We start from the raw sequence: 26308 nt of genomic DNA, 5'->3' as shown, positions 1-26308 counted from the left end.
AAGTAAGTCAAGTAATAAATAGTTCAAAATACATGAATATAATGATCCGAATGGATAAACCACTTGCAAAAGATACTGTAGGCCATTTAGAGGGGATGTTAGAAAGCACTCTGCTGTTGAATCTCATGGCTGTCAGCTGATAGGCCCTGGCCCTTTCAACACCTTTTATGCCCTCTGAGTTTTACTGTGGAAAGATCGGTAATAGAAAATTATCTTCGTGGAGCTTATTACAAAAGGTCATATTTCAAAATAAGCAGTACATAAGTTTTCTGTCTAAAGTTACTCAGTGGTAAAACAATATGGCATAAGTGATAGACTGGTATCAATTATGCAATGCAAATATCATGGACAGTCTATTTTTAGAGGCGGTGAAAATGAAAGACAATAAATGTGTTATGAAAATGAATGCATAATCCCAACTTTTGTGGTTCTTCTGTTCTGGTTTGCAAGACAGTTTGTACATTTTTGTTTTCTAACTGCATCAACCAACCGCAAACATATAAACCAACACAGATTAACCCAGCAGAGTCAAAGAAAATAGATTTGCTTGCTTCAAGCTACATGAAGTATTAGTCCTGTGATTAACTGTTGACTGCACAATGAGGTACGAATTAATACTACCCATTTGTTCTATATTCAGGGTCTTGTTTCAATTACAGAAGTTTATTATATAACAGTACTTTAAAATAAGTATTTTACATGGTTAATTGACAAGGCTCTGGCATTTCTATTTATCTTTGCACAACAGTTTATAATTCAGTGTTGGAAAGTAGTTCCAAGACAAAAAAAAGCAGTGTTCTGCGCTCTTATAGGGATTTGTCACCTTCTTCAGCCTGGCATATAGTTTGCAAAAGGCTGACATATATCATAGAATCACAGAACGGTTTAGATTGGAAAGGACCTTAAGATCATCCAGTTCCAACCCCTGCCATGGGCAGGGATGCCCCATGCTAGACCATGTCGCCTAAGGCTCTGTCTAGCCTGACCTTGAACACTGCCAGGGATGGAGCATTCACCACTTGTTTGGGCAACCTGTATGTTGCTAGCTTCATGGACAAACTTGATGCAATGCATGAGATGACTATAGTACTTATGATATAGGTAAAAGAGAGCTCTGTAAAATTAAAGATCTTCTCTGTGGTAAGATCTGAGTATATAAGGGCTGGAAAGAACAAAGGTTGCCAAGGCATAGTGCAGAGATGAACAACTAAGAGCACCACTCTTGAGCTTTCAAGAAACTGATGTTCTGCATTTCTCTTGGGTACACAAATGTCCTTCATACATTCCACTGACTGCTAAAATGTACCATTTCATATTAATGTGAGTATCAGGTTGCACCAGAGACATAGAAAAGTTAAAATGAGCATTCTGGCATCTGGAACTGGTTTCTGTGTCTGCTTCCATTATGGAGCCTGTCCGACTGGGAGTCACTGAAGCTCTCAGTCTGATTTTGATCTGCAGAAAGGCAGCTTCAGAAGCAATTCACTGTAATCTATAATGGATTTTTGCACCATATTACTGGGAAGTATATATACCTAATACATATCTAGGTCTGCAATTGGTCACCTGCTTCTTGACCCTTATTATTTGTGTTTTGCTTGGAATAGGAAACAACTACCACTCTCCTCCGAAAGCAAATGGATTTTGTAAGTACAGTGATTTTATTAGTGTATATAAACCCATTTTCCATAAAGAAAAAAAGTCTACATTCTTGGCATGCTCATACAAATTAAGTAAGGAGGGGTATGGGAAAGATAGAAAGTTCAACTTAGAAGCATATGGATTGGGGTTTTTATTTGATGTATTTTTCACTCTGTGGACATGCTGTTTCTCAAAAGTGTAAACTTGGTTGACCCATGCTTCCTGTTTCACAGCTGGGTATCGTCAGATATTTATTTTCCCTGTTTTCACTTTAAGAAATGATGCTGTGGTGTTATGAAAGGCTTGTGCTACTTTGGACTAAGTGGAATCTAATAACAGCTTTCACTCAGCAGATGACACTTTAATATCCTTTATTATCCTCTTAAAAATGGAACCGAAGCAGTTGTTTGGAGATGTAAGCTGGAACGAATGAGGAGGGCTCTTCTGTTATTGCTTTCCCTGTGAGTTTTTGTCTGCTGGTCAGAAAAATGACTGTGTTCGCAGGTGCCTGTTTGGAATAGCTGTTGGGAGGCCCAGCTGTGTAGCACTGATCTGGATCACAGCCACATTTTCTCTGCTTGCGTGTCAGCTTGGTTCCTCTAGATGGAAAGAACAGCCTGGAGCTGCTGAGATGATACAGGGAGTGAGATGCTATTGACTAGCTCACAGTGGCACCGGGCTAGGGACTGGCTCTTCCCCACTGACTCTGGCTCCTCCCAGTGTGTTGCAGGATTGAACTGAAGCTGGCTGAGCCTTTAATTTTGGAAGCACCAATGGGATAACGGCGTTAGCATGGAGTTGGAACACTTGGAGAAAAGTGCTGACAAATCCATCACTAGTCATAGCAAACTTTACAAAGTGAATGAACAGAGAGACTGATGTGTTTGGGAGAAACCAAAATTGCTTCAACAGATGACTGATATCTCTTGAATACCTGCATGCACCAAGAGCATTTGCACTTGGGCTGACTGGAGCTAAGATTGTGTGAACAAATGGTGACTCTGATGGTAATGTTTCTGGAAAGGAGATGAACTCAGGTAGATACAAGGATAGCATATTGGTTGCATGTTTCCCCATCACTGACAGTGGCATATTTGAGTGTAATTCTTGCCTTTTGTGATGCTTTTTTGTGATGCTGCTTTCTTTGTTACACAGAACAGCTGTGGGACTCATCCATCCAATGTACTAGTTGTCCTGGACCCCCTTCCTAGTCAGCAGAAGCTAGGTGTCTTAAGAGATATCATATACATCATACCCTATAGTTATTCCAGTGTCTCCACTGACTATAAAGGCAGACTAATTTCTAAGCATGCAGAAGTTTGCTATGAAATCTGACCTGACAAGAAATAGTGGGAATACACCTTCAGATGGTGTTATTAGCTTCTCAGGGCTCTCATCTCTGTCATTTCTGGCCTTTGAAGGAGGATATGCGCTAGGAAATGCTAATGGTACTTCTAATGAGATTGAAGGGAGAGGTAAAGCAGATGGGAGAGAAAAAATACCAGATCTTAGTCTGATTTTGCCTTTGCCTTGACCTATTGTGAAATAATCTGAATTGGATGGAGAAAGCTGAATGTACTAGAGAAAAAGCAGATGAGGCAGCAGAGATTGTGCACCTTTGGTTTGCAGCACTGAGAAGTATTTACTAGAAATGAAAAGATATTCGGACCTTTGGGTCTGAATTTGGGAGTGCTTCCTGCTTCCCTTCCATGTGCTAGCACAAGGATTGACATTTTAGATGTAAAATCTTGACTACTGATGAGTACAGCAACAAGAACACATGTAATGTGTTTGAATGCTCACTCCAGAAACATGTCGTCTCCTCTCATGAGAAACTCAAGAAGATGAAGGGCTTTCATTCTGTCAACTGGACAGAAAGTTTGAAACCTGAGCCATAAGTAAGGAGTCCTAAAGTTTACATTTAACTTAGAGAAACACAAGCCTGATTTGTTTGACTGTTTGGGATAGGTATGCAATGGTTTGTGCTACTTGTAGTCAACTGTTATCTCTTGAAGGATACGTGTATATTCTGGTGATGGGTGAAATCTCTTTGCCTGTCTCAGAGCTTGGTCGTGGATAGGGACTGGGTAATTTTTGCCTCTCTTATTATTATTTCCATCTCTTTCCTGTCCTACTACAGTATAGACTACCTGTTCTGATGCCTCCTCTCTCCCCTTCTCAGGAGGAACTTTTCTCCTCTTACTGAGCTGACCACTGCTTCACTGTTTCTACTAGGCTATAGGAACTATTATAGTTGAGGGTTAGGTCTCCGGTTTAGTCTCAGTACGAGTTTGAGGGCACTGGACAGTGGCTCAATTGACATGGGACAGGCCTCAACACAGCTTTAGAAGTTGCTTTATTACATAGAAAGTATTGTGAAGCTTGTACCAGACAACAGGAACAAGAGACACTAAGGAATAGTGGACAAGGTGTTTGATGAGTGCTGGAAACACAGGCCTTAATTCACAACAGAATTGCCTGGAAGCTCTATCCAAACTGCAGATGTTAGAGTTTAGGATTCAGGGGCTAGGCACTCTGATGTAACCACCCAGCATTTCGTGGGTCTTGGAAAGCAAACTAGAAAGGGGAAGACAAACAGCCACAATAAAACATCTCTTTGGAAACAAAACCTCTCTGGTTCTGTAAAGGTTCTGATTTTATATTATTTGCATGTCAGCACTGCAGGTGTGCATGTGAGGGTCCAGAACACAGCATCATCTTGAGGAGCTATTCAACTTCAGAAAGAACCTCAAGTGGATGCATCTTCTCAGCCTTCAAATCCTTAGGAGGCTGCTGAAACAGTCAGTAGCTGGAGTGCCTCTCTAAAGGAGCTCTTGACTGATACTCTTGTCTGAGAAGAGAATTTCATCTGTTGCTTTTTGCTTTACAAAGAGTGTTCGGTCTTTACAAAGAGTGCTTTTTGTTTGACAAAGATGGCATTGCTGCCATCTCTGTAGCCACACTCCGACTGAGGCTCACAAGGTCATTGGAAACAGACAGGGCAATCTTCATGTCAAGGTCAAGATTGGTGGCAGCCCCGTGCAGCAGCAATCATGCCCTTCTGGAATTCACTCTCGTGAGGGATATGGGCCAGGTGAAGTGTAGAGTCAGGGCCATGAATCTTCAGAGAGCAAACTTCCAGTTGCTCAAGTAATTAGATGGGACCCCCTGGGAAACTGCCCGCAGGGATAAAGGAGCAAAAGAGACCTGGCAGCTCTTTAAGGATATATCCTATGTGTAAGAAATCAGGCAAGGAAGGCAGGAGACCAGCGTGGCTGAGTAAGGACCTCCTGGTCAAATGAAAGCGTAGGCAGGAAATGCACAGGCAGTGGAATGAGGGACGTGTATGCAGGGAAGAATACAGGGATGCTGCCCAGATGTGTAGTGATGCTATCAGGAAAGCGAAGGTACAGTTGGAGCTGAAATTGGCTAGAGATGCAAAGAGTAATAAGGGTTTCTACAGGTATGTTGGTGAGAAAAGTAAGGTTAAAGAAAATATACCCACCTGATAGATAAGGCTGGAAAACTGGTGACAACTGACATGCACCTATTTTGTCTTTTCAGTTTTTAGGGGGGAATTAATCATCAACTGAAGCAGCCTTTTATCCCCATGCAAACTGTCATGTAAATCATGGGAGCAAAAAAGCTGCTTTCTAGCAGCAGTCCCTTCAGCTTTCTGGTTCACTGGCAGAAAAGCTTTGCTTTTAAGTCTTACCAAGCAGAAATGTGTTACTTGCTCCCCATGAAAAGCAGTCAGTAGTTGGAGACTGTTAAATGCTAAGTGAGAGAACAGGCTACTGCAGCAGTTCTGCTCCCTGTGACTTAGGACTCTGAGTATTGGCTGTTGTAATTCCCTTTCATTAGAGGCTTCTAACAAAACTGCAGCATGTGATACCTCGACTAAAATAACAATTCTATGTGATGTCCTTGCTGATAAACTGAAAATGTGCTCTATTGATAGAATTTTCCCATTCTAGAGACAACAAAATACAGGTAGGACATAATGTTTTTGAGAGTACTGTCCTTATGAAATATTTCTTCTCTTCAAAACCTATGCAATGTTACTCAGGTTTGGGAGTACTTGGTACTTCTACAGAATTTATCAATCAGACCCATTCTGCTTCAAAGTAATAATCTAATATGAATTCATGATGCTGATATTGGGGGAAGTGTGGATTTTATTTGTTTTTCTTAACAAAGAATCACTGCTGAGCAGTATTGAATTGTTCAGTACCATGCCCTTGTATCAAGGTAACTGTCCTCACTTAGGATGTTTAATGCAATTAAACCCTCTGAGCCATCTTGTACTTTTGTACAATTCCTCCTTCCAGCACGCTGTTAGGTTGTACTTTGTGTTCTCTACTGACACACAGGCGCTTGTTTGGCATTTCAGCTGCGAGGTGAAGAGCAAGGCTGAGCAGGGCATGAGTGACAAGTGTAAGAGGTTTTGGTGATCGGGGTGCTGATGTCTGAGGATGCAGCGTCACCAGCTGATTGGTAAGCTTGGCACAGCTGAGGTTTTCTGCACAGAGAGAGTGCTTTGTGCACTCGAAATACTCCAGGAAGGAAAGCTCTATTTTATAACAATAAGAACTCAAAATTAAGCCTTCATTGACATTATTTAGGGTCCTTTAATTTTGTTATCTCTGACTCTGCTTATTTGAAGGTATCAAGGAAATGTCCAGACCGCCTTTCCCTTGCTTATTGGATTCATTTACATTCAGCTTTCAGTTTTTCTTGAAAGAACCTGGAGGGTCATAGAAAAAATCTTGGAACAAGCAGCTCAGTAATCTTGTATAAATGTTGCTATGGGATCCTCAGACTTTCAGTGATGTTGCTTTGAATATAAATGGGATAGGCCTTGATCAACAGGAACACTTACCACTTGCTATTCCTCATTTCCAAGTAGTGCTGAAAACACAGCTCACGTTGCAGAAGCATGAAAATATGTTTACTAATAAGACATGACATTCACTGTTGGCTGCAGTTCTGCAAATGAGATCCCTGTTTCTCAGATGAAAGCAAACAGGTTTTCCTCTCATTCATATGAATCACTGCTTTTGGAATTGAGCAGGGACCTGAGGTTTGTGTTTCAGAAGAAAAGGAGTCTTGCGGAGGATGTGTCCACATGAAAGCTCCCACTGCAGTACAATGTCAGCTCAACTGCCTGCCTTTAAACCCAAAGTAGATTGGCAGCAATACCAGTCCACTTCACAGGAGAACGGAGCTGAGCAAAGATGTGTGCACCACACGCGGTACACGGGCTTGTTCTGAGGTGCATGTAGGTAAGGCTAAACTGTTTCTAATATTCAGGCTGGCTAATTAAAAGTTACCAAGGAATAATTGCATTGCACTGCATTAATTTAGTTGCTTAAGTATAAACTGATTTACAGATAGAACATATTTTTATATGTGTTTCATTTACCATAGGAACAAAGGTTATGGACTAGCGTTGTATTAGTATAGTTGCAGGGAAAGTTGCTGTGCTAGAGTTACCTCAGTTCTTTCCAGGGAATCATTAGTGAGAAACAATCATGTTGCTGCTTGGTCAGGTTAATACCATTCAGTCCCTTGCCACTTCATGTTATTGAAGGTGGGAGTTCTTTGACATGTTATGGGGTCTGTTTACAGGGAGGGTTTTTTACTGCTCTTTCCACTAGAACTCCACCTCCTTTATCTGGGTCTGGAAGTGATGATTAAATAGCAATAAAACATGACTGTTGAGGAATTCCATTCTGGGTCTGTGGTTTAGCTGTGATTTTGTTCTTTCTATTGCTGAGCTTGAGGGTTAGGATTTTTTCAGTGATTTGGCTGAAGGAGGAAACTGTTCCTATGGGAACACTACATTTTGTTAAACCTAAGTTGAGGAGAACATTGCTGCAGCTTTGCAGTAACCATTCCCACACTGGTTTGCCAGTGCAGCAGTTAATACCCATAGTAATTTAGCTGTTAAGCTACATTTTGAAATAGGTTAATAATAGCAGTATTAATATGTTTGGTTTAATAGTATGATTAATTCTCAAAGGACTAGGGGCTAGTTCATTGCTATAGAATCTGATGGGAAGGTGCACATTTCACTTGCAAATTGGCACGAATTTTGTTGGGACCAAAATGTTAGGGAAGGTGTCTGTGGTTTCATATGCATTTGTTTTGCCCTTGAGATCTACGTATTAGAGACTGTTCAAGCAGAGCCCCAGGCAAACAGCAGACTCGACTGCTCTAGCAGGTTTGTGTCTTTTAAGCTGCTCACTTGCATCATTTTGCTTACTTTAAAGCTAGCAGCATAATCTGTCTATCCAAAAGCAAAGCTTGCTTCTGCATTGTGGGGAAAATGCACTCGGAGAGAGGAGAAGCAGTATGAGTTTGTAACACCCACCACAGCAGTGCTTCATATAATCTTAGGATGAGCAGGCTTCCAAAACAGACCTTGCGAGGAGTGTGTTGATGTGTTGAAAATACAGACCCTAGCTACCCATGGGCAAGTACAAAACCTGCTTTTTGTCTGGCAAGGACCACTTCTGCAGTCCTTGGAGAAGTGAGGAGTGGTCACAGATGAGTTGATGGAGACAGTGCCAGTGTCCCATATGGGGCAGCAGGCCTGGTGCGCAAGCGCTGCCTGTCACTGGGGTGGAAACTCTTACCAGGTGCTCATGTGGTTTTCTGTATTTAACACTAGAGTCAGTGCCCAGAGTTCACTCTGAAAGATCAGCTTCTTCAGGGCACAAATGCTATTGGTCTCTTAAAGAACATACTGAGATTTCTTTTGTGTGCTGAGCTGAACTCAAATATCTGGTCTATTGTTAAATGGAATCCTCACTTCTTTTCTGCTATGAAATGTATATTTTCCCACACATCAAAGGTCATGGTTTTCATGAAAAGCTGTGGCAGGGAGAACGAGTAGGTGTGAAAATCAAGCTTTAAGTAGTCACAAAAGTACTAAGGATTCTTAAATCTCTTTTACCTCCTCACCTTTACAGGCTTATTTGCAGCATGTCTCAAAAGTACAATCTCAAGTCGTCTGGATATGCAAGTTTATGTAACATAAACTTCTCCAGTGAGGTTTGCAGAATTTAAGATTACAAGCCAGTTGTTGAACGGAGACAGAGGTTTATCTTTGGGTGAAGAACTCAAGCTCAGTGCATTTGCAGAGGAATGAAGGATTAGTCTGTAACTGAGCTCCCCTTCACCTGAGGACTGTGCTATTGATGTTACCTGTGTGACACTTACTGTGTCAGGAACATAAATGAAACTGGAGCTTGTACCAAAACTCGCATGAACTCTGTGGGAGCAGAGCCCTTGCATATGCTCAGGGCTGAGGTACAGGGTGTCTTTTATACATTGAATTAAAGATGGTAGTTCATATATTCCTTACTTGGAAGCCAGAAGCTCGGGTCTGTCACTTGGGGATCTCCTTCAGGCTGTTGCTATTTTGTGTATATTCCTAGATAACTGCTCAGCAGTAACTCTGTGCTTTGTTTTCTGCCCCCTGTATTCAGCGTGGACAGCGTTTTTCTTTCCTGTCTGTATTTCAGTCAGGTGCAGAGGGAAAAGCACAAAGAAGTTCAGGGCATCCTTCCATTCCCCTCTGGCAGGTTCTGGTGCTCCATTGTCCAAACAGTCCCCAAAGACTGAGCTTCTCTGGAGCTCCACTTTCTTTGTAATGCTTCCCGGCCTGGTTTCCTATGGAATTCAGCCATATGTAATCATGCTTTGTGTGTGTGTTTATAGCTCAGACAGTGGAGATCTCACAAGGAGAGGGTGGTTTTCAGCACCCCAGTTGCAGGGTAAGAATTAGAGTTCTCATATGCAGTGTGGATTGTGCACAGAGCCTGGTCCTGAGCCCAGAAGACGCATGCTCTGTCCCCAGTTCTGCCATGAACTACTCTGCGGTGGGCAAACTGTGATTCCTTGTGTGAAGGAAACAATGTGGATGTTTGCTTCCTTTGCAAATGAATGGATGAAGGTATTAGATGACACACAGGCATTATTTGCAGTATCTTTTTGCCTGTATCCATTAGTAGAAAATACAAACCACTAAGAGGTTTGCACATCAGTCAGTGTCTGAAAGAGCAGTGTGGCATACTTGTTTTCTGTTACCATCCCTCATTTAGAAATCAGTTGTTTTATTTTAGCTTTATTTAGAGCAGTTATTTCATAACTGGCCTCTGACTTTGAAACCAAAACAAAGCCAGTTATCCATGCTGGGTTTATGTGTTTATTCATTTTCAGTGGTATCTGCTCTCCTGCTGTCACTGCACGGGTATTTACATGGTTCAGTTTTTGAGTACGGATGGGAACTAGTACAGAAAGTTCACCACATGTCTGTCTCTTTTATAGCAGAAACTGTAAAGAGACGACTTCCTTTGCTTTGTTTAAAAAGCAAACTGCTTCCTACAGTTTAAGCAGCACAGCAAACAGGATTTAGAATTAGAGGAAGAAACGGCTACCGTGGGCTTCATTTTAATACTTTAAGGCAATCAATCAAATCACAGAATCATAGACTTGAACTGGTTTGGGCAGGAAGGGACCTTAAAGCTCATACAGTTCCAACCCCTGCGACAATCAGGGACACCTTCCACTAGAGCAGGTTGCTCCAAGCCCCTTTCAACCTGGCCTTGAACACTGCCAGGGATGGGGCAGCCACAGCTTCTCTGGGCACCCTGTGCCAGTGCCTCAGCACCCTCACAGGGAAGAACTTTTGCCTAAGAGCTCATCTCCATCTCCCCTCTGTCAGGTTAAAGCCATTCCCTTTGTCCTGTCTCTACAGACCCTTGTCCAAAGCCCCTCTCCAGGTTTCTTGTAGCCCCTTCAGGCACTGGAGCTGCTCTAAGGTCTCCCCTTCAGGAGCCTTCTCTTCTTCAGGCTGAACCAGCCCAGCTCTCTCAGCCTGGCTCTAGAGCGGAGCTGCTCCAGCCCTAGCAGCATCTCCAGGACTTCCTCTGGACTTGCCTGAGCAGGTCCGCGTCCTTCTTGTGCTGGGGGCTCCAGAGAAATAATACAGGGATTGTTGTTAAATACTTGGGAAGTTTTTGGCCATCTAAACTGTATGTATATGACACATACGGTCCCTATTACAGTAGTCACTGGAGACCTTACTGTCTTTTATTACACGGTATTTTTGTGAGGTTCGGTAATGCTATTTTAGCTTCATTTTACAGCGGGTCACACAACAGAGAGGTCTCACTGATGAGCACACGCAGATTGGGTTGGCAGCATCTCCATGAGCATCTGCAGGGCAAACCGCCACTGTTTTTGTGGTGCTCAGTGCTGTGCCGTACAGGAACCAGTTTGTGAAGGGTGCATACATCGTGGTGCTGGAGGAGGAGGAATACAGCACAGTGTAGAAACCTTGTCATCTGTTCCAAGTCGAACCACCCTTGCTTTCTGGTTATATGACCTGAATTCCCAAACACTTCGGGGATGATTGTAGTTGAAATTCAGCTACAGAGACTTTACTTGTCCCCAGAAGCAGAGGAAAGAGAAAGGATTTACATGTACCTCCCAGGGAATTCATGTGTGTCCAGTGTTCTGTATTCTACTGGCTGCAAAATAACACACTTAATTTCAAGGACTGTTAGTGACTGATTTCAGGGATTTGACTCGTTTTAAAAACCTGTCTCTAAACAATTGGGGTAGATCTCATAAGGGCTCATGTCCCTCCAGACCCACAGTGCACACTTGAGCTTGTAAAATTCAGCACAACGTATTAAACAAGCAAATACAGCCCAAACAACCCTTCACACAAGACAGAAGAAAGAGGAAAAGTTATCTTTATTAGCTGTAATAGCATAGATTTCTAAATGGAAGGTACAATCTAGTAACAAGGTACGTCTTTAATTAGTGCTTTTTCCTCCACATACAGTCTCATACTCCTTCCAAATACCATTTTGTGCCTTCTCAAGGTTTAGGAATCATTTAGGATTAGGAGGTGTCATTTTCAGCTCACAGCACTGAAGCCTGTTTTAAAAATGACTCTGCCTTCTTTCAGCTTTCAGTGAGTAACAAATGGCCCTTCTTTCCCCCTGGCTATTCTCTCTGTTTCCCATCAAATGTCAGTGTTACTACAATAGCTGCTGGTGGTGGACCAGTGCAGAGAGCAGGCATCAAGACTTCCTAAAATAGTCCTGAATCCTCAGTATCCTCAGTCCTGTTTGCACTGTTACATGGTAAGCTCATTCTGAACTGAGATAGCAGGGTTGCTGCTGCAAACCTAAGGATGTCAGCTTACCAAGGCACTTGTTAACTGGCAGCATTGCTGTGCCTCAGGAGCTTAAGCAAAAATGAGCTGTGGTGCTGTGGTCTCTATTAGGTGCTGTAGCATCAAAGCTGTAATTCAAGTCAACTTTGAAAACTGAGCAGTGGTGATTTAAAAGCAGTGAGCCACAGAGGACCCTGCTCTTGCAATAAAGAACTGCACATTTTTAAGCCAGAAATGCAGAGTTTTTGATGGTGTGTTAATTAACACACCAGCTTGGTACCTGTTGTGTCAAACTGCTGAGGGGATGTGCCTCAACTTGGCACCTTTGTGGAGAATCCATATTCACCACTAAAATATCACCTATTTCTTCTTCTGAAAGCTGGCTCAAGGATTTCTTTGGAGTAGTTCAGCCTTCTTCATTTTATTCTTTGTCCATGATGACTTCATGATCAACTAATATGTTCTGCCATAATTTGATGTTCATGCGATAGCATAGTATATAATGCTATATCTGAGCCAGATCACTGCATAGAGCAGAGTGACACTGCAATGTTGTACTCATCTCTAAGGAGCAAAACTCTTATCTGGAAGATACAGTGCATGAATGACCCTTTGCAAGCCAGACATTTGCAGAGCATTTCGGTGTTTGGATTGCAGGATGCCGGTTGCATGTGCTTTTCTTGCATCCTGTATTTTCCTGTGCCCTCCACAGTCCATTCCCTGTTTCTCTCTGGGCTGGAGAGCTGGGAATTCATGAGGTGGCAGAAAGCATCTGAAACCAGTGCAGACTCTTCACTGATGAAGATGAAGGGCATCTTTTTCCACACATCCTCACTGATGGTGATGCTACTTAGGGGATGCAGTGCATATAAGAAGTTGGATACAGACGCTTAAGTGTCTGTGGGATTAGAATTTGCCTTCACTTGCTCTTTTGATTTTTATCTAATTCAAGGGAGTTACGGAACTGTCTCCTGTAGACATGCTGTAGTGATGGCTTCAGAGAATACTTCCCATCTGAACTGGTGTATCTCCAAATCAGGCTGAGTTTACAACTAAGTAATCATTAACACACAGCTCAGGAGTGGTAGAAGGCAAAGCACACTTGATAGTAGAAGCTTCTGGCTTGGTAAGATTCCAGTGCTACTAAACTTTTGATCTTTACAACATAGTACCTGCTGCAAGGCTGTTTCCCTCCTTGTTCTAGATTTGCTTGATGTATAGTTTCTATTGCTCACTGGAGATGGATAATAGGTCTATAAACTACTGCTTACATCTACAGTTGCTCTTTGTATTTACATTTTCATAGAATCCCAGACTGGTTTGGGTTCGAAGGGACCCACTTCCAGCGCCCTGCCATGGACAGGGACACCTTCCACCAGAGGAGGTTGCTCCAAGCCCTGTCCAACCTGGCCTCTTTAGGAAATGAACAACAATTTAGTAATAGTTGTGCATTTTGGGGTTTTCAGTGAGGGTTATTCATCCATCTTGCATTTCCCAGACACTGTTGATGTGAAGCCAAGGGTGCAGATCGGTAATTATTCCAAAGGACACCAGAATGTATTTATGATTCTCACCCCAAGTGAGTAAATCTCTCACAATGCCCATTATTTAGTGACATGAGAGTAAACTACACTTTACAATGTTGACATTAAACCAGCAAGGGTTTTCTTGTGTCCCCTTTCCTTCCCCCCCCCTTTCCTTCCTTATGTTTTGTAAAGCACTATTTTCTTCTAGCTGAATTCTATGCTGCAGATGCACAACAGCAGACGTGATCTGAACAGGGAGGTAGAAGTGTGTCTGTGAGAATGCTCCTCTAAAAGCAGTGCTGAGATACAGCCATGGATCTGTTTGGAGAGATGTTGAATGCAAAACGCTGAGCAATAGTGTGCCATATCTGTAGGCTCATAGCTGATTATAGAACTGAAGCTTTGCTTTCAACGTGATGACGAAACCTCAGGAGATAGTAATCTTAAGGTTTGGATCCTTATCTGAAGTTCATCCAGATTGTTACACCCTTAAATTCTACCAAATCTGGCTGCATATCACACAAGAACAGGCTTTTTGCTTTGTTTTGTGAGGGTGTTTGGTACTTCCTGCCTCCATCCAGAAATGCTGCAAGAAATCTCATCAGAAGATATTTATAAGTATTCTTTCAGCATTTCTCATTCCAGACTGGGTGGAGGCTACAAGGAGGATGATTCACTTTGAACTCTAATTTAAGATATAACTGTGTATAAAGAAATTTCTTGGTTGAAGCATCTGGGGGCTGTATAAGAAGAGTTTTAAAACCTCTTTATTAAAACACACCACATAACTTGTGCTATCCTGAACAGTGCCTCTAGATTCCTTTCCAGGCCTGTTGAGTAGTAGGAGTGTCTCTGGAGGATCTGTTACCTGATTTATATCAAGACTTGTCTGTGCTAGAGGGATTTTCCCCTGTCTTTTCTGAATACTTGGTATGACTCAAAATAACAAAAATGAGCTCATGATGTATGTACCCCACTGAACCCTTCCATAATTCTGTCACTAATCCTGATTTATGTAGAACAGGAGAGTGATTGTTTTGGTTTGGAATTCCTCACCCATCTCACTAAGCAATGGCAAAACATCCCTGACTCTGTGTGTGTAGAGCGCCTCTACCCATGAGTGCTGCAGAAGTGGCAAATTCTCCTATGGGAACTGCTGGTGGGTCTGCTGTCTGCAGTCAGCAAATGCCTTCAACAGTTTGTCCTCAGTACCATGATCTACGGCACTCTGCTGTTGGAGAATTGTTTGGAAGGTTTCGAAAGCACATTTTTCTTTGGGAAGTGCTGGTTTGTTGAAGCTCATCATGAAACAATCCATTTGTTTCCTTGGTCTCATGCAAGTCTGGAGGAGGGAGTTGTATTTTTTCTTTACAAACCAGTCATCCCTGCAGTTTTTCTGTACAGATGTTGAAGAAAGAGCATGGATTTACCACGCTCCTTCCTGGGAATGTGAGAAACTATGGATGAGATGAAGCCCCACTTAGACCAGTCAGTGCCCTGAGTGGTGGGGAGCTGGGTACCCTAAGATGGGTGAGATGTGACACATCCATCTGGCTCATTAAATAGTGTGAGTGGGCACTCTAGGAAACACTGTCCCATTAAGGCAAATGTGTGCACTGATAATAACTGCCTATTGTCCAGGTTCTTGCTTATAGACAAAGATATATAAATATGTTTTGTTATGGGTAAAATAACTCCCAAACTAAATTTCTCCTCAGGTTTTACAGAAAACCAGCCACAAGATTGTTATTTTCTGTTCTAGTGGAAACATAAAGTACAGGAGAAAAAGTGTTTGTGCTCTCAAAATGAAGCTTTGTTCCAGGATATTTAATATTGTCTTTCATGACAAATGTGCTGCAGCTCAGAGATTGCTCCAAAGAGGAAGTAAGGATTTGACATCTTCTCTGGAAGTATTTTCAGTAATATGCCCTATGCCCCAGTAGTTGGTTCCTCAATAAAACTTACAATGATTCCCCTGAGCATATGAGGGGTAAGCACAGCTTTAGATGAATTTTGGTGCTCAGACTATGCTTAGCTCTTGGTTTTTGGTACTGGCCTATCAAACCGAGTTGAAACTCCAGAGAAATACATTAATTTTTCAGCCCACTGATCACAAAGCTTGTTACCTGGCTCCCAGTGAATGTGTCTTTGCTGAGTATTAACTACCATGGAGCTAGCCTGAAAGAGATGAAAATGTGACTCAGGACAGAGCATAATAACTTTCCCACACCTCATTATGGTCCAAGAGGTGTGCTGCTATACTGCTCTCCAATTGGATATAAGTGGAAAACGTCATTTCTTGTTCTTTCCCTTCCCAAAGTGTGTAATTTTTATGCATTGATGTTGCGGTACCTCCAGTCAGAGGTCAGGGCATCTTTGTGGTAGTCATTTTATTATACAGAATGAACAGATTTCCTACTCTAGCCTTTCCCATTGGAATAAAGAGAATTGCATAAGGCTTAAGAGAATTAAGCGCAGGAGAATCAAATTGGACTGAAAGATCTATTAACCCCCAGCTCCCTCTTACAAAAGCCCAACAACTTGCTAACAAATTGACCGAGTACAAAATGCCACATGATGAGGATTCAGTTCCTCCCTCCCGAGGCAGCTGTTGGTACCATGCAGAGGACTGGTTTTCACCTGAGCTTTCTGCTGCAGTGCATAAACTCGACATTATTTAATTACATAAATATTGAAGTGAATTGAGCTTTCCTGGCAGATGTGGCATTCTCAAATAGCTGAGATTTTTCCTTATCTGCATTCTCAGAATTGTGGGAAACCCCCAGTTACAGTGCAGGTAACGAAGAGGGTATTAAGGGAAGGTTGTGAGGAATTCAAACTATTAAGATAGCATTTTTATTCTATTATGGCTCTTAGGGATTTGCTCTTTCAAAGACAATGTAACTCCCTAATGGTTTTTATCTGGCCTTTTGGCAACATTTAACCAGATATTTTTTCTAGCTATGCTGTACTTGATGTGCAAAATCAAGGGGGAAAGCTCTTGTTTATACCACAGAAAATCCACAGAATTCCTGGCAGACCACCGAGCTTTCTATAGGATTTTATACCCAGGGAGAAAACAAAAGAAGAGGAAAGGTTTCTATAAATAAATCTTCCAGTTTAGGGTGCTTTTCTATGATGTCTGCTCAGGTCATCAGGACTTATTGTTGGGTTTGTTACTCTGCATGACCATGAGGTGGCTGTGGCAGCGGGGAGCTGGAGCTCTCTCCAGCACAGCACCTGCCTGGTGTCTGTGCTAGGCAGAGCACTGAGCTGCCTGGGCAATGGGGTGTACCATCTCTGCATTGCAGTCTGTTGAGCCTTGTAGGCTTGCCTTGGATGTGTGATTCCTCTGGGACTGGCTTTCCCATATTCAGCTAGACATCTTCAGCTTCCAATTTGGTCCAAGGACATAAAGAATGGATGCTACTGGGGCACATGGAAGAATGACACTACTGAAATAACAGCTTATATTTGTGGTTTATTTTTAGCTTATTTCCTGTTGTTTCCCTGCAGCTGCTGCCATTGTCACAAAAGCTTCCTTTCTAGTTGTTTTGCTTACAACATACATACATTGTGCATACAGGCATCTGTGTGTCAGAGCATCTGTGTGTGGACTTACCAGACTGTTCAGTGTATTTGCTTATGAATAAAGTGGCATCAGCCCAAGCTCTGTGACTGTAGCATGGGCAGGCAGACATCTCCCTTGACAGGCCATAGACAGTGGACTTCAGTCCTGACCCAGACACTGAATGCCTTTCCTGCACTACTTCGCAACAAAGGATTGAGTCAGCATTAGTCCCGTTTGGCACTTAATGTCAGAAGAAGCCATTTGTCAGGAGTTACCATATTTACATGCGCTGTAAGGGAGGGTAGGACCTTCAGATCAATGTGCAGGATGCTATCCCATCAGGTGACATATGGTTTCTTGCCCCCTCCTTTCTATTTTTAATTTCCCTTTGAAGTGAGCCTATTGAGTCACACAGAACTGAAATAAATGTTTAAAAACACAACAGACAATAATTCAGCTTCCTTATTTCGTGTCCTATTCCTGTACTGACCAGACACTCCTTGTCTTCTTAACTTCCGAACTCCTCCTGCATATATCATTTGCTTCCTGAATTTCTTTGGCTTATGGGAACACCATAAACCCCATCCAATTATTCATTTAGCCTTATTGTTTCCTTTTTTTTTCCCTGAGGGGTAGCCAATTCTCATAAATGAAGTTACCCTGGACAGGTTAACTTCAGCACATGGGGTGTTCAAGATCAGGTGTTAGGCATTACAAGTGGCTCTCAATAAAGGAGCGTGAGCAGCAGGTTGAAGGAGGGGATTCTCTCCCTCTGCTGTGCTCTGGGGAGACCCCCACTGCAGCCCTGATCCTGCTCTGGGGCAACAGCACAAAACGGACATGGAGCTGTTGGAGTGAGTCCAGAGGAGGCCACGGAGATGCTGTGAGGGCTGGAGCAGCTCTGCTCTGGAGCCAGGCTGAGAGAGCTGGGCTGGTGTAGCCTGGAGAAGAGAAGGCTCCTTAAGGGGAGACCTGAGAGCAGCTCCAGTGCCTAAAGGGGCTACAGGAAACCTGGAGAGGGGCTTTGGACAAGGGCCTGTAGGGACAGGCCAAGGGAATGGCTTTGAACTGACAGAAGTAGAAACTTGGTCCTGTGGAAGGTGTCCCTGCCCATGGCAGCGGGTTGGAACTGGGTGAGCTTTAAGGTCCTTTCCAACCCAAACCATTCTGTGATTCTAGGATTCTTAACATGCATAATTAGGATTTCCCCCCCCTCCCCCGGCATTTGCTGGAATTGGGAAAAAGCTCAAGGCTGTCAAAAGCTGACTTTCTGCATGTTTATCTTACCATTCTCCTTCTACTGCCTGAGGGTACAACAGAACTGAAACTGTTACACAGTAACGCATGTTGTTGCTCAGTTCCAGTGCCACATCATTATTTTCACCACAGTGTCATGCCCAATGACAGCAAGGCATGAATTACCCATATTTTGCTCAAAACAGTCTGTTCTTAGCACATTTGTGTGTGTTTTGTAAAGATCCTGTAGATGCCTTTAGCGAGGGTTCTGATTCTACTTAAGCAGCATTAGGAGGTCCTGGCTGTAGTAGCAGCATGTGGAAGACAGGGTTTTTACCACTGTCCATTGGGGGGCTGAGGGTTTCACATGAAATCTCCCAGTTGTACGAGTATGTGTGAGTCAGTTCTCCTTCTGCCTCACTCTTTGGTACCTATTCGGTGCTCACAGCTTCCAGTCCAGGTCCTTCAGCAGCGTATCTCCATGACAGACCCACTCTCACAGGTTCTATATGGCACCTTATGTAGCTTATCTAAGTGCAATATGCATATGCATTCTAGTGAAACTTTTTCCTTCATTTCCTTCTTCTCCCAGGTATTACGACAACTTTACCCAGTGCACAGAACGTGAAGCCAACAATGCGAGTTGCTTTTGGCCAAACCCTCTGGCAGAGGGCTTCATCACTGGAATTCATAAACAGTTCTTTTCAAACTGTACTTCAGAGAAGGTTCACTGGGAAGATCCACCAGATGAAATTCTTGTAACTCTCATCTTGATCCCAGTCATGTTGACGTGTGCCATGATAACACTGGTAGTATGGTGCAGCAAGAGAAGTGATATCCTGGTGTAAGTTCTTCCTCTTGGCCTTTATTTTTCTCCATCTCCATCTTCCAAAACCACTAAGAAAGAAAGAGAGAAACTAGACAGAAGGATTTCAGATCTGCTGAAATGGAACCTGTGAGATACTGAGACTGAGACAGTGCTCCTGTGAGCTTAAGAGCTGCCTGCTGCTGCTGCCCAAAGTCACTGCTTCTGAGCTTGGCTATTGGTGTTGCTGGTGCAAAGTTCTCTACTTCCATCAGGCTTCATCATCATGGAATGCTCAGGCAGCTCCCAGAAACAGGAGAGTCCCCAGGCAAACGGACCCCTTAACTGCAAAAGGGATAAAGTTACTTTACATGGGTAAAGCTGGTTGGTAAACTGAGTTTTGCAGAACTGTATGTAAGTGTATGTACATGTGGTGTAGCACTGACAGCGGGGAAGATGGCATCTCTGGAGTTCTTGTATAGGACACCGGAGGTTTTCATCTGTGAACCCCGTGACTCGGACAGATCACTGGCAAAGGAACTGAACATGGATGTAACCAAGTGGCAGCTTTTCCTGGAAGCCAGTCAAAACCATCAAGAACTGGAAGTATTGTTCTGGCAAAGGAACAATTTATGTGTCCAGTGACTATCACCATGGGGAAGTTATTATGCCACTTTCAAACCAGGTTATAAAACGCCTTTAAGCATGGCTGCTTGGAATTGTATGGCTTACAAACCAGCTCTGGGAAGATCTACAAGAAGTCTTACTTTACAGAGCTGAAAATTGGAAAATCGGTTGATTACAAATATACTAAGGAATAATGAAGAAACTTTCCTATGCCAGACTCTGTTTTTCCTCTTTTATAGTGATTATTCTTGATGACTTGTGTTCACTGTATATTCCCTGCTCTCACTTCACTGTGTGCAAGAGCGATCCTACAAATCAATGTAAAGGCATCCTGTTGCTTGAGGTGCCTTTCGGAGTATAATTTTGTACATAAATCATTCTTCATCCTGTGAAGAGTGGGGAGCTAAAGCATGAACATCAAACAGGAACAGACATAGGAGGGAAGAGAAAAAATTCTACTCAGAAATCTTATTCTATGAAGCTATTCCTATGTAACACATTAAATAAAGATTATATGCCCAAAATAAACCAACTTCCATGTTTGTGTTGTAAACCTCTTTTCTGTCATTTCACAAAATGCCTTTCAGTCGAATGCTCCTCTATTATATTTTGAGCAGTATCTGTTACAAGTGACTCTTCATTTTTCCATACACACAAGTGTAATACAGGTTGAATGGTGTTTTATCCCTGCCCATGGCAGGGGGGTTTTAACCGGATTATCTTAAGGTCCTTTGCAACCCAAACCATTTTGTGAGTGTGTATCTCTGCTAGTTAGATTTTCTCCTTTAAGATTCTGGCCCTGTGTTTGAGACTTAGGTCTGTGTGTGTGAGAAGCATTTCCATGCTGGAATCAAAGCAGAAGTGCCCCCATTACTGGAATTGCTTATATGTAGATAGATAAAGAACCCCTGCAGCTGTACTGGTTTGTTTTCACATCCTTTCACAAGGGTTGAAGGCACTGGCTTGCTTTTTCATTACCCTCATGTTTGAATGATTCATTTTCTAAAGGTGTTTCCTGTGTGCTTTTCCAAAGATCCTTTTTCATTCTCTAGATGCTGGGAGAAAACTCCCCTTTGTAAAAGCAGAATGACATACACACTGAGGATTCTGCTTTAGTTTTCAACTGAACTATGATTTCCTGCATTACCGAAACTCGTGATGGGTACAAACCCCAACCCATCCATCTCATCCAGAACAGCGTTTGGGTTTGCGTTTTTTGTGGCCAAACCCCAAATAATGCATGGAGTTTCACTGTAATCCTCATTTTACTTTAAATTTCACCAAGCTTCAAAGCGAGTCTCAAACTTTGGAAACCACAGAGCAAATATTTATAGACTTTTTCAAACCCATGTTAATATAATGTGATTGCCATGCGTCGTCCAAAGTCTTGGCCGGTTCTGGTTCATCTGCAACTGAGTTCAGCTGATCAACAGCTCACCTGAGAGTTATCAGCCCCCTTCATTCAATATAAATCAGACTGGAGAAGAAACTGTCACCCTGATGGCATCATGCTATTGGATGTGTATGGTAGTCTTTAAACAAATGCCTTGTTTAAATGGATTCTATTTAATGTGAGAATAAAATCTATGATGAACAAGTCTAGGAAATGTAACATTCAAAGAATGAAAGATAATGGGTTTTCCTTCATGTGCTGTGGGGAGGGGGAAGGATTCTGCTGCTGTATATGTGCTTTATATTTGTGTGTCTTCCCCATCCACAGTGTGATTTTCCCCTGTGTTTTTTATATACTTGATAGAAGGGTACAGAAGTTGAATTTAATGCAGCCTCAGCAGTCAAATCTGGAGATACATTTGTAGTGTTTCAAGGAAAAAGCAGCTGCCGTGTCCAGTTCTTGACAGCTGTGACCATTAATGGAGAACCACAGTGGTAACTATTGGACCCTTTGACCTAACTTGTACTATATGTGAGAGTTAGTGGTTACTTTCTAATGCATGGAATCTGCTACCTTTCCCCCAAAGCCTGTTTCCATTGCCAAGGAAATTGCATCTCGGACCAAGAATCTGGCTCGTCTTCTAATTGTGAATTGATTCTATGTTACAACGGTCTCAGAGGAAAACAGGCATAGATTCAGCCTGAAAGGAAATAACTGGTTTAAAATCCTTCAGAGAATCAGAACAGCGTTTGATCCCAAGAAATGCTCAGGCAGAAGAGAAGTGACAGGCTGGCTGTGCAGCTGTCTGACATGGCTTAAATGCTCCTACTTGCAGGGCTTCCTGAATTCAGGGACAACTGGGGCAGTGTCCTTCCATGGGCTGCTACAGCTTCAGCAAGCCCTTGCCAGAAGAAGACAATGACTACCAGGAGCAAGACAAAGGCTGAGAGGGCTGCCATAGCTTTCAAGAAAGGTATCAAGGATGAAGGCTGGAGGAGGAAAAGAGCTATGGAAGTGCAAGGAAAAAGATGGTTGAGAACAGGAAACAGTCAAGTACACAAAAGAATTCAGGGTTTCTTTACAAGATGCCTCTTGGTGCACTGGGTGTCCCTGTCCATGGCAGGGGGATGATGCCACTGGATGATCTTAAGGTCCTTTCCAACCCTATTTGATGATTCTATGACTGGTAAGGAATAGTAAGGAAATCTTACATGCTCTCTCTGTCTCTTCTCCAGGCTGAACAGCCCCAATGTTCTCAGCCTGTCTTCATATGGGAGGTGCTCCAGCCCCTGAGCATTCTCGTGGCCTCCTCTGGACTTGCTCCAACACCTCCATGTCCTGTTTGCTAGACAGTCTTTTGGGACATCTCTAGATGGAGATCTTGGAGAAAAGTTGTGGCCGAAGGAAGGGAAGCTGTGTGGGGACCTCAGAGCAGCTTCCAGTATCTGAAGGATGCTGGAGAAGGGCTCTTCATCTGCAGCAATAGGACAAGGGGTGATGGGTTCAAACTGCAACAGGGGAAGTTCAGGTTAGATATAAGGAAGACGTTCTTCCCTGTGAGGGTGGTGAGGCACTGAAATGGGTTGCCCAAGGGAGTTGTGAATGCTCCATCCCTGGCAGAGTTCAAGGCCAGGCTGGACAGAGCCTTGGGTGACATGGGCTAGTTTGAGGTGTCCCTGCCCATGACAGGGCTTTGGAACTGGATGATCTTAAGGTCTTTTCCAACCCAAACCATTCTGTGATTCTATGCAATCTTGCTAGTCCTAATGAGACACTCTAACAGGAGTGCTTAAGTCAGGTTGGGACTACCTGGAGTCAGCCTGCAGGCTTAACAGCCTCACTTGGGAAGACTCGAGTTTGTCAGGTTTTGACAAAGAGAACATTTTCTAAGGATAACTGTTGCTAATTGAGGTCACAGCCTATAGAAATTCTATCGGATCAGCATCTTAGAGACCTGCAGATCTTTGATGAGACTTTGAATGGGTGGATTCCCATGAGCTTGAGTCTCCAAGAGAGATATTTGCTTACAGTGTAGTATTTATGAGGTGGCTGCAATGAATTTTCCTGCCAGCAGTGAGTGAATCCCAGCTCTCTTGTCCCGGATTATTTTCAAGTGAAATCCATGCCAGCAAACTTTACCCTTTTTAGGAATTCATCTGGGCATTGAAACCACATTTTAAAACCTCTGGAGAAACAGCAGTATTTGACAATCCTGTTGGTAGAATATCTGCAGATTCCATGTTTTTTTCCTGTCTTTCAACAATTTGATGTTGCTAGCAAAAATATCAAGAGTTTAGGGTACTTTCTTTAGCAGAGTAGCAGAACTTGCAGTCTGAGTTTCAAAGCACCTTTCTAATAACTAAAGCTCTAATACTTACTGCAAACTACTCTCATAAATCTACTATATAGACTCTCTTTGCCTGAAAGGAGTGTAAGAAAGTCAAATCAATAAGCATAATCTTACTACTTCAACTGTGGTGACTGATCACTGGGTCTGAATACTGTACATAATCTGATATAATCTGAAATAATTATGGAATAGGGTTGAATAGGTTTGATTTGACTGCAAGAAGTTAACTGCACATTGCTCATCTTGGGGTTTGTTTCAGCTGAAGCAGACGGTGGTTAAGAACTGCAGTTGTTCTGTAATTGAAAATCAAGTTACATTTACCGTGGGTATCTCACTTTAAGCTCTCAAATGTGCAAGTTTTGATTTCACTGGATTAGAGGTGGAGTAACTGTACAGGTTCAAACTGTGCTTTGCATTGTCTAAGTGTACGGTATTTATAGAGTGCTATGAAAACATTAATTGTCTTCCAACGTTCTCCATGGCAAGAGATGGGAGTCGGACTCCTTTGCTCTCAGAGCAGTAACAGGGGTGACCAGCTCTCTGGCTGGGAACACAAGCGGCTTTTTAAAGTTCTCCTTCTCTGGGTGCTAAGTGTGCAGATTAGTATCACTCCAATCATTAGGATGGGAATGTTCTGGGAGAAGCATGATAAGACATTGAGAAGTGTGTTCTTTGGCAGTCATTTTACATTCTCTTTTTATGAACAGCCACAGAAGTACACAGAAGGATCCAGTGCACTTTCTGTTCAGTTCAAATGCCTTTGAGTCCAATGATGGAGATACTCTGGAGTCTGGAGAATTCAAAAGAACAAGAGCTTTCCTTTTAGACCTCAATGTGTGACTGTCTTAACAGCCTCCTTTACAGAGGTTAACCTTCATTTTAGCTCAAGAGCTTTAAAACATACATCAGTTAAACACTAGCTTCACCACTGCATTTCCCCACTTCCAATGCAGACTACAGCCTTTTGGCCCCCAGAAATATACCAAGCACCATTTAAGGTTCTTTTAAAATATTGCTGGTATTAACAGCATGTTAATGGAAAATATTATCTATCCCCTTTTATCTTAACTTCTAGGCAGGTTACAAAGATGTATATATGGATAAGTAAAAAGAAATGATCATCTATTAAGAATAAATGTTGGCAAAATTGCTAGCTTATGTAAAACGTGATGGAAGTTTTACAGCAGCTGTAACAAGTGGGGTTTCAAAAAGTATATGGTCAATGTAAATATTCATTTAAATTTTGATTATACTGGTAATATTATATGGCAAAATATTATGGCAAAAATAGTTCCAGACTGATGTTTTTCCTTTGTTTCTGAATTTCCCCAGCGTATTAAATATGGTACAGAGGTTTTGTAACACAAGTAGGATGAATGTGTCACATTCTATTATGCTGAAAGCTATTATTAAAATCAAAGTGTTCAGAGGAGAAAGGCCAATGCACTAACCCACTGGACCACCCAGCTCCCAGGCAAAAATAGAAGCAGCATTCCCTTTGTTGACTATAGGCTCTTCTGGCTCAGGGAGATACTTCACTGGAGGTTGCTATCTTCCAAACATTTCTTGTAAGTGGAATGCTTCACTTCTTTTCCCCTCTATAATGTAGTATCCCCAAAACCCCAATCCTTGGAATATATAAAAATACAATTCTTGGTGTCCCATATAAAGCATTTTTTCAGTGTTCAAGGAGACAGCCGAGGGAGCAGATGCCTCACTGTGTTGGGTGGAGTTAACCAATGGCCAGCCATCAGTGCTGTGAGCATCCAACCAAAGCCAGCTCTATTTTGCACTTATGCAATGCACTTACTGACATGGCAAATGAATGTGTCACTAATGGCAGACTGTTATCACTTGTGATTCATGTGCTAGGGTTCCCAAGTCATCTCTTTATGTATGGCTTGTGTGAACTGTCAGATTTCACTGTCAGCCCACACATCCTTGGTCAAAACTGAGTGTGACATTAAAAAGTATGACATTAAAGAGTAAAAGAGTAGAAGGTCCTTCCAGATTTATTTCAGTGCACCCAGGAGGAAGACTCCTACCATCAGATGTGAGCTGCTGCTTATCTACTGTGACATGGAGTAGATGCATAGGAGTGTGGAAACCCTGCACTGTGATGGCACGTGAGGTGTTGGCACTGCTGTTCCTTCAGTGAAGCTGTGTCATTTGACTCAGGGAAGCACCTGGTTTTGGGAGGCAGCCTTTTAAAGGAGAGAAGATAGATAGTGAATTCAGCATACACAACCTGCAAAAGAGGTTTTGTAGCTACTTATGTAACCTGAAAGTGAATAGCTGAGGGTGAATGATGTCTCCCCTGCCTCCCAGGGCTCTGGTGCTTGTCCTGCCTGCCGTCTAATATGTAACTTAAGACCCTGCAGAGCAAATGTCCCTGATGTTTGTAAGTTAATGGCAAGAAGAGCAGGACAGCTAAATCATCAGGTTAACCTGGAATGTTTTAATTCATTGAAGCCAGAGAACAAACTTGAGTTAAAGTGCATGTCTATCAAAATGCCATCTACCAGTCAGTACCCTTAGGGTGGCGTGTAACTCCGTGTGCCTATCTCCATGTAGCTGAGATAGGCACAAGTCTTCCAGAATGGAAGATCATCTTGAGTAGTAACCCATATATGAGAACAACATCAGTAACTATGAAGCACGCTGCAAGCCACAGTTTCCTGACACCAATGATCTAGGCCAGAAGTTAATGACTGCTGCTAATGTCACCAGTGCGTACTGTTCATTAGGATCCCACCAAAGACTGTTCATATCAGAGCAATCATTTCAGTAACTCCCAGGGTCATATGATCAGCCTCCTCAGTCTTATTTCCACTCTCTGGGGTGAACAAAGTGCTTGAGAAAAGAAGAAAATGGAAATATTTATAGCACTGTGTTATGTGTTTCTCTCTTAAGCAGCTGGCAGTGTTTCTGGCTCTTGCAGTGGATCAGCAGCAGTGGAAA

At 42.6% G+C, this 26308-nt stretch overlaps 2 protein-coding genes across 3 annotated transcripts in view; both read left to right on the top strand.

Moving 5' to 3' along the window:
- RAMP3 (receptor activity modifying protein 3) overlaps window positions 1-20136 on the top strand; it is a 70886-nt gene extending 50750 nt beyond the window's left edge. For both annotated transcript variants that reach the window (XM_061464592.1, XM_061464591.1), the window contains one exon: window positions 18765-20136. In XM_061464592.1, coding sequence (XP_061320576.1) covers window positions 18765-19020 — 256 coding nt within the window. In that variant the 3' untranslated portion in view covers window positions 19021-20136. The remainder of the gene's footprint in view (window positions 1-18764) is intronic.
- CUL1 (cullin 1) overlaps window positions 1-26308 on the top strand; it is a 307965-nt gene that overhangs the window by 222556 nt on the left and 59101 nt on the right. The gene's annotated exons all lie outside the window — the stretch shown is intronic.

Source organism: Pezoporus flaviventris, unplaced genomic scaffold (assembly GCF_033815535.1).
Source record: "Pezoporus flaviventris isolate CSIRO_AGI_PZ_B2104156 unplaced genomic scaffold, CSIRO_AGI_Pfla_v1 ptg000037l, whole genome shotgun sequence".
NCBI lineage: Eukaryota > Metazoa > Chordata > Aves > Psittaciformes > Psittacidae > Pezoporus > Pezoporus flaviventris.
The sequence above is the reverse complement of the archived record's forward strand: the minus strand, read 5'-3'. Positions and strand labels throughout refer to the sequence as shown.